Source organism: Podarcis filfolensis (assembly GCF_964270895.1).
Source record: "Podarcis filfolensis genome assembly, chromosome: 1".
Taxonomy (NCBI): domain Eukaryota; kingdom Metazoa; phylum Chordata; class Lepidosauria; order Squamata; family Lacertidae; genus Podarcis; species Podarcis filfolensis.
This window is the reverse complement of record NC_139604.1, coordinates 22,175,077-22,186,052: the sequence shown is the minus strand read 5'-3', so window position 1 is coordinate 22,186,052 and position 10,976 is coordinate 22,175,077. Positions and strand designations below refer to the sequence as shown.

General features: G+C 46.2%; 1 protein-coding gene across 1 annotated transcript; it reads right to left on the bottom strand.

Annotated features, from left to right (window-relative positions):
- Positions 1-6,257: 6,257 nt before the first annotated feature.
- HOXD9 (homeobox D9) lies at positions 6,258-9,141 on the bottom strand. The gene is made up of 2 exons (XM_083624141.1): positions 7,612-9,141; positions 6,258-7,180 (listed from the first exon to the last, which is right to left on the bottom strand). Exons 1-2 carry the CDS (start codon positions 8,579-8,581, stop codon positions 6,939-6,941), a joined length of 1,212 nt encoding a protein of 403 aa, XP_083480267.1. The 5' UTR covers positions 8,582-9,141; the 3' UTR covers positions 6,258-6,938.
- Positions 9,142-10,976: the final 1,835 nt, after the last annotated feature.

Sequence of the window (10,976 nt, the reverse complement as noted above, 5' to 3'; positions counted from 1 at the left end):
TTTATTTTATTTTTACCCTGCCCATCTGACTGCTACTTTAGGAGGCTTCCAACATACATTATATAAAAGCATAATAAAACGTTGAACACTGAACAACTTCCCTATGCAGGGCTGTCTTCAGATGTCTTCTAAAAGTTCTATAGTCACCTTACTTCTCTCCTTGGCTGGGGGAGGGGTGGTGTCGCATAAGCCATCATTAGATCCTTAGAGCCCTGAGACATGAAAACATCATAAAGGAGGACACGTGTCTCTGGACGTGTGCAGAGTTTTGACCCAACTTCCACACACACCAGAGCTTCCACTTCCGGGATCAAAGGGCATGGCTTTTAGGCAAGCCCTGAGCAGCGGGGCCTCTTCCTCACCCCCCATAAACCCATTATCCACCGGCATTGGAGGAGTGAGTGTCCTTCCTGTGCTCAAATCCAATGGTATTGGTAAAGTCCAGGCCCAGAAGGTCATAAACCATCAAAGGCTGGAGGGAGCAAGGGCAGGGGGAGGCCCAGGCAAAGGGGGAAATGCTGCGCAGCAAAACCAGGCGAAATCAATGGGTGTTTTGCCATTGATCTCAATGGAATGTGGATTTCCATTAGACAAGCAAGCAAATAAGTAAATATAAGTAAAATAAATGAGGCTGGGAGAAGCGAGCTCAGGCCAGCAGGCCGGTTTCAAACGCGGTGCCCATTTACCCTTGACGCACTGCGCGCCTGGTTGCAGATCCCGGATTAATTGATACTTAATGGAAGTCATGTCCATGAATATGCTTTCCATCATTTCACCCTTGGTGGACGTCATTAGCCAAGCCAAGCCAAGCCGAGCGAGGGAAAGTGGCGGGTGGATGGCAGTGGGTGAGTGAGCGAGTATGGGGAGCAGTACCGGCGAGCGCTAGCATAGCTGGCGGGGCCGGAATCCCAAATAAATGAATGTTTTCCGAAGTGGAGGGGACGCAGAGAGGGAAGAGGCTGAGGAGGAGGAGGAGGACAGCAGCAGGATCGCGCAGTAGCCTTTCCCCAACTCCCTGGACAGTACAGGCCGCTGCCAGCATTTAAGCGCCTTCCTTTCCAGAGCGGGAGGCCGAAATTTTGGCCAAGGCTGGCTCCTCTTTTCTTGGTTTTGGGGAGCCACCCGAGAAGGGCGCATGGGACTTTCCTGTTTTCCCCTGATGCTTGGGGTGGACCGAGTAGTCTGGTGAAAGGGACCGGGGTGAATCAGCCTGTTAGATCCGAGGCAGGAATTCGAATACACACGACCTTTCTTTTCGGGGCAGTTTCCCTGTGGTTAGAACCAAAGCGGCTGAACAGGGGTAGCCCCGTGTGGAATGCAATCGTGTGGACAGATTCCAAGATGCAGTCGCGTTTGCCCTCATTGTTTTAGGAAGGGGGAAAGGGACGGGGCGGAGGCTATTATTATTATTATTATTATTATTATTATTATTAACCACACACTTCTTTATCTCACAAAATAAATGCCATTGCGTTCTGGACTCACTGCAAAACTAAACTAATAATAAATTATATGGGTGAAATAGTGCACAGAGCCGGACAGAGAAGCGTGAGAAGACAGAGACGACAGTCTGGTGTGAGTTCAATAAAATTATTGTGGTTACGTGACATGTCTCTTTGTCGTTGTCCTTTCACGAGAAGTTGTCCTATTCTTTTCTTTTTACAAATACTAGCATCTATTCCCCCGCCCGCCACGTTTCTTCACGTAAGCCAGCCGCATAAAATGTATGCTGTGTAGTTTCCATTTTGCGTTTCCCTTTTGTAGTTTTATGTTGTGAACCGCCCTGTGATCTTCGGGTGAAAGGCGGTATACACATTTTATTAATAATAATGATTAAAATGTACCGTCTTTAACTTTAATAACATGGGGTGGGGAAAAGAAAATTCCACAATAATTTAAGGAATCGAACATTGGAGTGTAACTTGGGAGACGCGAGAGGAAGAAGAGCGTTTTGAGGAAAGAAGGTTGGAGTATTGTTGAATCACTGCTGTGGTGGAGCTTAGATAAACCAAACTCTGCTACTTACGCTGTGAAAATACGTTCCCGTCTATGCAATAAAACAGGCACCCTACTGATACAGATGGAATCATTTTTATCTGCAGAAATAGATCCGGGCCTTATAAGCTTTTCTCCAGCGTTGACAGTGTAGAGTTCGCTCGAGTGGAGTTACCTGGTCTCTTCAGCTGTTGCAACTATTTCAGATTCATCAGAGCGAATGTTGAAGCGCGGAATGAAAGACCAAATCCAGCGCTTTCTTAGCGTGGTCTCTTGGGATACAGGGAGGTCCAAATTCTCCAGTGAATTCATTTTCTCCTATTGACTTTCTATAGTCTAAAGAAACCCCCTTTCTGTTTATTAAGGATATCTGATAACACCCTTTTGAGATGTTTTGTTAAGATGCATAACCGTGTGCGCATCTTTTTAGATTCTGAAATCCTACCTAGGGGGTAGAAGGGATGGATGTGTGCGTGGGAGGAAATCAAATACAAGTTTAATGGCAATGCAATGGAAAACCCTTTCGTCGCAGCTGAGTCTCTTTTAGAAAATGAGAGGTCCCATGTACGTTTCCACGTCGAAAGAGAGGCCTCCTCATTGTTTCTCTTCTTTCCTAGTGCAGTTCTTAAACCTAATCCGAATCTATATTTCCTGGGTTTGAAAAAGGAGGGTAATAACAGACGAGAAATATACTAGAATACCTTCCTGGATTTAGAATACTTTCTGGTGGTAGTTAGAATAACAATCAGAAAACAAGCTGCGGCCGTAAGATGTTCGATCAGCATTAATTCTTCCTTTTTTGTAAAACGTGCTTTCTATACGCATACATATTTATAATTGAAATGAGGTGTTCTCGTCGAACTTTTTGTAGAAATTCTAATCATAAAAAGAATGAATTGATTTCGCCTGTAGACACAAATAGCCCCCCGCGCGCTTTTATTTTACATGCCCATACTCTGCAGAAATTAAATTTGGTGTCACTGGCAAATTTATAAGGGTGGATACTTTTTCAGGTGCTGACTGCGTACATCTCGCCACTTAATTAGTTAGATCATAGCAAAGGACGGTCATGTTCGTTTATTTTTAGCTACAAACACAAAATTCATTGATTAAAAGAAACAGCCTGTACATATTTTAAATAAACAAATAATCCTGGCCGAATACAGAAAATTATCAGAATATGGAGCAACACCGCCCTCTAGTGGTAAGATGAAATCTTGTTCGGCAACCCGGGTTGACGCCACATGTTTATGCTTTTTCTACGATGAATGTGAAAGAAAGATATTTGCAAGGAACACTTGGTTGTTGTTTCTAATAAAATATTTCTTTTTCGTTGGCTAAAGACGATTAAAGTCATGCAAAAAAAAAAAAATCAAAGGAGCGTGCAATTGTTACAAAGAATGAGAAATATCCTTCATATTTACAAGTGAGAAGGGGTATATGCCAATGCTTATATCTTGAATGACGGGAAAATGTTTACAATGACTACACAATGCTGCCTTTTGTGACCAAGAGCACAGGACTTTATTCATAGGAATTTTGCTTAACCAAAGAAACGACTTCTTTATGCCTAATGAAGTCAGATTAAGTGAAAACACGAACGAGGAAGCACGTTGCTGTCCCAGTGCAATTAGCATAAAACCAAACCTCCCGTTTCTGCTTTGTCTGTTTCTGTTCTATGCTTCGATTTCAAGCTCAGAAACCTTCCTGCCTTGAACTTGCCTATGTCATTTTATTTCTCCCTTTCCCCATCGGAGAGCTGGTTAGTTTCGGCTTGCGCACTTACACTTGGAATCATAACAACATCCACGTTTCTGCTTTATTGTGACACTCAACATAACCAAAAAAGAAACGGACTCTTCAGCAAATGTTACTGGCTTATTGGAAGCGGAGGGCTAGTGGTTTGGGGATGGCAGCGTTTCCATGTTTCCAAGCAGATCCAGCTACATAGCTGGGCTGCAGTGGCATTTTGAAATAAATAAACGTGGACTTGGGTTCAAACCTCGACAAGTTTAGATTCGGTCCCGTTCCAGCCAAGGTGGACCTTCCCCAACGCTAAAGTCTCGCCCGTTTCAAGTTCTATGTATTGCCCTAATCTTTACGGGTGTTGTTGCTCTTGCACTTTTTGCGCACCAAGCTCTTCGTCTTTTTTGTTTTTTGTTTTCAAAAGAACCCCTGACTTTCTAATATATGGCTACTTCCAGGTCCATTGGCATACCCAGCCGAATTGGTCTTAATCTCCTCACTTTTCAGACTTCAGCGGCGTCCAAACTGCTGTCTCGCCCAGCCGGGGTGACATATTGAAATTTATAGTACTGATTTTAAGACCTGGTTTTGTCTGCATCGGTGTTCTGTCCTAACAAACGCAAACATCAAAATAAGATGGTCTCAAAGAGAGAAAAGCGCCATCGCATATCGTAAACTCATTAGGTCCAGACGTCTAGCCTTCTCAATGGTTTTATTACGCCTCGGTTCTTCCTGTTTTAAAAAGAATTATAGGTATAGGGTTGACAATGAATGGGGAAGCAAGGCAACACCTTTTCCTAGGCCTTAATCGCTGTGGGTCTTTCTGAGGGGAAGGGGGAAGTGATAGCATCTACAGACCCCCAGGTCTCGGTGCCTGTTTCCCTTCACCTTAAATCTTCTTTCAAATGGCTTGAGAGGCCATGTTTTCCTCGAGACGCTTAATTAAAATGGTGTCTCACATCAGAACAACGCTCCTCTCCTTCTCTAAAATATCCCAGAAGCCTGCCGCCCACACCTCAATTGCATTGTGTGTGTGTGTGTTGGTCTTTTTAAATACAATGTACATACATGATTCAGCTCTAAAGTTTAACACTTGGACGTTCCATTTATTTCCATCGAGGAGTTATGCATATGCTGAAATCTCTACATCAGGCTGGCTTCAAAGTCCTTATCAGAAATTCACGTATGCACACACACACATATAACGCGCATATATCTGGTGCCGATAACCGTATGATCAAAAAAGATGTATTCTATAAAGCAGCCCTTGACAAATACACACAGAGCTGATCACCATATCTATCAAGTGTCTTTAAGGTTCAGGAATTTGAATGAGCGACATGGCGTCATAATTATGAACCAACTTCAGTCTTATTTGAGGACAGTGGGGTTTGCCCTATGTTGTCCCTACAGATCATCCCCACCCCCACCCCACCCCTGAAATTGCTACATGAACTTTTCGGGTTTTTTGTGGGGGGTTTTGGTTATGTTCCGGATTTATTTTTTTTAAGAAAGGCTACGAAGCTTGCGCCACGCACCGCCATCAAGTAGGTGCGTCCACCACTCACAATTGCAATCAGGAAATATTCTCAGAAAAGAAGGTCGTAGAGGCTATGAACCCGGGGCAAACGCTCTCGACCTGTCCTAGGATGTATCTCCGCATATTTAGATCGTGGCTTAAAGACCAGTTCTTTTGCTCGGTTGCTGGCAGAGGTGGGGGGGCGGGAGAGAGATTTGGGAGCAAGTCAGGTTCAAATAGAAAAGATATCAAGGAGGAGTGGGGAAGGGAAGGAAGCAGGGCGGGCGGGGGTCATGCAGGCCTGCTCTGTACTAGCTGTTACACAGCTGACCTGCTGAAACCCTTCCTTCATGTCCACGATTTGTAAAATAATATTCAGGAATGGAGAATGATGAACCTGTGTCGATGGAGACCGCCTGCCTCTCTAGGAACAGAGGAAGCGTCCCTTCGTCTGCAAATGGCTTCCTGCGGGTTATATGCGAGGCATCTTTATTACAGAGAGCGCAGAAAGACTGGGGTTTTCTTTTTTTTCTTTTCTCTCTTTTCTTTCTCTCTCTCTCTCTCTCTCTCTTTGGAGGGGGCGGCGGTTTCGTTTATAGTCAGGCGCTGTCTGTTTATTTCCACTTTGCAGAGAGAAGTCAAAGGCAAACCGCGGGCGCGTTTGCACGCACATTACATCTTATTCCCCAGCACACGCAAACCCCCATCTTCCCAGTCAATTTTTTATTATTATTATTATTATTATTATTATTATTATTATTATTATTATTACTACTACTGTTCTTTCACCAGCTCAGCCCTTATTATAATAACCTATGACAATTACATTATTATTATTATTATTAAAAAAATTAAGTCCTTAGGTAGAGTTCCAGGCCTCGGGCAATGGGGACGGGTGCTCAGAACTGTTAAGCCGCGGGGCCTGTGGAAGTTAATACTGTTTCAAGTACCGCTTTTAATACAGTGCACTGGAGAGGATGAAACGGGCAGCCAGGGGGGAGATAATAAAAAATACTTTATATTTTTTTTAAAAAAATTTCACAGCCTTGATCTGGCAAGACTCTTGCTAAGCATAACCTGCAGAAGGAAAGCGATGCACAGGGTCTGGAGTCCTCCCCTCCCCCCTCCCCGCTTTTCCTTTTTGGAAAGTCCAAGGTAAACGCACTATTGCCATCAAGGTAATCCTCGCTGTCATTCAGTATTATCGTCTTCATCGCCGCCTTTGCCTTCAGTTTGGAAAAGCGACTGTCCCCCCTTCTTACAACCCCGCCACACACACTCTCTCTCTCTCTAGTCTAGGGTCACTTGGAAGTAGCATGTCAAACATTTAGTATTTAGTATTTAGATAAATCCCCCCCCCCCAAAAAAACCCCTAACGTGCACTCACAATATCTTAAAACCAAACTGGAGGCGCGGGGAAAGAAGCAACTTTTACCAAATACATTCTCCACACCCAGTCCTTTCCTTTCCAAAATACCTGACATCGACCACATTACTGCTATCTAAAGAATAAACCCACCAGGATCAATAGGAAGTTTCGAGCCAGTGGACCTGGCAACATAATAATAATAATATTAATAATGACAATAATTAATATCGATACTTTTGTGTGTATCTTCATAGAAAGCCCAGCACATTTCCACAAACGCACGCACGCACGCACGCACACCCTAAGGCGCTAGTCCCCTTTATTCCCTTTTTCCTTGTTCATCTTTTTCATTTTCATTCTTCGGTTCTGAAACCATATTTTAACCTGTCTCTCGGTCAGGTTTAAAATCCTAGCCACTTCGTAACGGCGGTCGCGGGTGAGGTACATATTAAAGAGGAATTCCTTTTCCAGTTCCAGAGTTTGGAATTTTGTGTAGGGGCAACGCTTTTTCCTGGTGGAACGGGCGTGAATCCAGTTCGCGGCGGGGTTATCTGGAGAAGGGAGAGCAAGAAGGGGGGGGGAGAGAGAAGGTCAGGGTTCGGAGGGAGAAGAGGGGCAGGCATTGAAGTAGGGGAGAGGGTTGGGGAGGGGAGAAAGGTCGTTAAATTAATTTAACGGAGGATGCCTGCTCCTTTCACAATTGAGGAGGAATTATCATAAAACCTTGAATGGCCCGGTCTGTTTACTGTACAAATGATGTCTTCTTGATGGCCATAGGTGGTTATGGGGAGCCTTTTTTATGGCTGCTTGTTGCCGCTTGCGCTCGAGTAGGCGTCTAGACGTTTTTATAGGTTAGTAAAACTATCGGTTTTGCACATTGGAGCCTTACAGGTTGGGGTAATAAATCAAAGCGGGTGCAATTTCTTTTCTTTCTCTCTCTGGCTCGGATTTTTTATTTTTTTATTTTTTTTTTTTAACTTACTTGGGTCAAGTTGCTGCTGAGACTTCTCCTCCTTCAGATCGCTGCTGGGGCTAGCATTGCGGCTGCAACCAGACGCTGGCTTGGCCGGGGTGGCGGTACTGCCGTTGCTGCTGCTGCTGCTGGTGATATTGCTGGTGGCTGCAGCTACGGCGGCCGCAACCGGGTGAGAAGAACCGTTGCTCACTGTTGCTGCCGCCGCCGCCTTCTCGCGGGGCTCTGCCAGGAAGGAATTGCACGTGTACTCGGGCCCATTGACCCCCGAGGGCTCCCTAGACGGCGCGCACTCAGTTCTTTTGGAAGGAGAATCGGCGCTGCAAGACGAGGAGGAAGAGGAAGAGGAGACGGTGGCAGAGGAGGAGGAAGGAGAGGGCCCCACCGGACCGGCGGCGGCGGCGGCGGCGGCTGCCCCGCTCTCCGGCTTGACGATCCCGTAGTGGCGCGCGCTGGAGGAGCCACCGCCGGCGCCGTTGGAGGCGATGCTGGTCGTCGCCGCCGCTGCTGCTGCAGCAGCAGCAGCCGCGGCACTAGCGGCGGAGACGTTGCTGTTGCCTCCGCCGCCGTTGCCGGGGCTGCTGGGGAAAGAGGCGAAGGGCTCAATCCAGGAGCGCACGTATCTGCCTCCGCCGCCTCCGCCGCCCTCGCCCGGTCCGCCTAAGTGCGGCTGGGGCATGTAAGGGTGGTAAATGCCGGGCATGGGCGCCGGAGGCTGAGGGTGCACGGCGGGCCACGAGGCTGGGAAGACGGCCGACTTGGGCGCGAAGCTGCAGGAGGAGAAATCCGAGCCCTCGGCCACCACACCTGAGGATGGCCTGGGGGTCGCATGGTGACCTCCCTGCAGGAACCGGGCAGCCCCGCCGACGCCGCCGACGCCTCCTCCTGCTCCTCCGACGCCGCCACCGTACACTTCCTCGCTGTCGTGGCCTATGAGGGAATCGACATAGTAGTTACTGAGGGTGCCGCCGGTCGACATTTTTTTGGAGGCTCCCTCCGTAGCAGGGCATATGATGGGGGGAAGGCAAAAAAGGTTACTCTGTTAACTGTAGATGATCGCCTGGCCCGGAGAACAATCGTAGTATTTTGCAGGCGGCCAGGCTCAGCCATTGGTCCCTCCGCCCACGTGATCATATTTACCAATACTCCAAGTAAATCAATCCGCTAAACTGAAGGGGTTGCTGTGATTCAAGCGGAGGTGGTGGTGGTGGGAGAAGAAGGGATAAGAGAAAAGGAAAAACCCAAGAAGGCAACAAGCTAAGACAACAACCTCCTCCCGCCTTAAAAAAACCCCTAAAAAACAAACAAAAAAACCCTCATTTCCATCCTCTAAGGAAAACACTAGTCTCCAAAACGTGTAATTGTATACAGGCAGAGAGAGAGAGAAAATCCTTCCACTCTCTCGCCTTAGACTTAGCAGGACTCCAAGCGGGCGTGGCGCGCTACTAGCAGAAGCAAGTTCGGGGACTATTTGTTCGCCTCCTTTGAGAGGTTCCTGCCATTCATTCCGCTGCCATCAGCCTCAAGCACGGAAGTTCTGCGAAGGCTTGGCTTGTCCTTGTCTTTGGAAGCTGCCGAGGAAAACCCCCATTGAAATCATAAGAAGAGAGAGATGGGGAGGGGGGGGAGCCCAGCGAGATCCCCGCCTGTGAAAACAAACCCTGCCAAAAACTGAGAGTGTGTAACGACTCCTCATAAAACAGGGAAATGTTACAGTAAAAAAAAAAAAAAAGCGCGCAACAATGCAGGAGAGGGCCATTTTTCCAGAGCAGCTCTTGGTGTCGTTTCCTTTAAAAGGGGAAAAAAAGGGAAAACAGCAACACAGGGGCAGAATTGAATGATTGAAAAGAGAGAGAGAAAGGAAGGAAGGAAAGAGCTGCCCATTGTGTTGTTTTAAAACAGGTGGAAGACCTCTCCGCAATGATTTTATGCCTTTCAATAAAAATTTTATGAGGTGCATTTGATTATAGATTAATGTGTCCCTCTAATAAAATGGACTGATGGCACACGAGGAAAAAAAAAATCTCAATCTCTCTCTCTTTCTTTCTCTCTCTCAACACCAGTCTTTACTACAGTTTTCAAACTTTGGATTCAAACGGGGGCGTTGTCATTACTTCCAAGGTACTCCAGAGTTTGGGAGGCTGAAATGCACGAAATAATGAATGAATGAGCCCCGAAACCCCGCAGCCCCTTGGACAAGATCTCATTGTAAATCGAGCCTGCTTTGCAAACATTCTGCGAGAAAGACAAACTCGAGGCACCAGTGGCTAGAACTTATCCCCACTCCCCACCTCAACACCTTCCATTCCTTAATTTTATTTCCTGGATATTTCCTAGTAAGCACAAACTCCTCCTCCGCCAACCCCCACCCCCGCACCATAGAAATCAAGGGGATTCAATCTGGTTCAACCACCTTTATTATTTACTATCAGAGACCAAGTATCCAGAGTGGGTTTTGAACCTGAAGCAAACGCTTCGCCGGGGATTTCAAGCCAACTGAGCCATTTATTATCACTCCTCCTTGTTCCCCTCCTGCTCCTCCTTCTTCTGTTTGCTTCTGAGAAAGCCTAATATGATTGACTGAGGAGAGAACGTGCAGGGCTACTTCAAATCCAAACCTTTGCTTGGAACAAAACAAAGGAAGACGAGAAACGCATCGAGGGAAGCCGACAGGACTGCGTTACATATCTGGGCGCTGGAACCAGATTTGTAGGAACCCATCTCTCTCACTGTTTGGTCTCTTTGGGTTTTATTTATTGTAACTTACTGTTTTCTTTATGTGCGGTGGAACTCACGCCCACTTCCTTACCTCTCTCTTTCTCTGTGTGTCTACATGCACTCAATGTTCATGCTCACATACCAGTTCAAAACAACCTAAGTATGTGGAAGCCATTGACCTCGATTCCAGCTGAATTTACTTTCAGAGGAAAACGAGTTTGAATCATAGCCGTAAGTGCCATTTTCTCACGGCAACATCACGGAGTGTTTATTAAGAGCGAGTAAAAAGGAAAGGGAAAAAAAACAACACCAAATATCTGTAGTTGTCACAGTGAGGGAGAGACGCTTTTATACTGAAGTTATGGATATTACAAAACAAAAACACAAACCCACAGCTCCGTATAACATCTCACAAATACCCAACGACCTGGTGTTAGCAAAGACAGAGAGTATACCTATCATCTGTGTACATGACTATATACAAATACATACACAGGTTTTGTGCGCGCGCGTGCATACATGGCATATTCTGTACGCCCTTTGAATTTAGATACACGCACTTTACTATTGATAAATCAGTACCCCCAAAAAAGCATCCATCTATATAAGAACAACTTTATCAGACAATTAACCAAAACACTGGGGTCGGGTTGGAG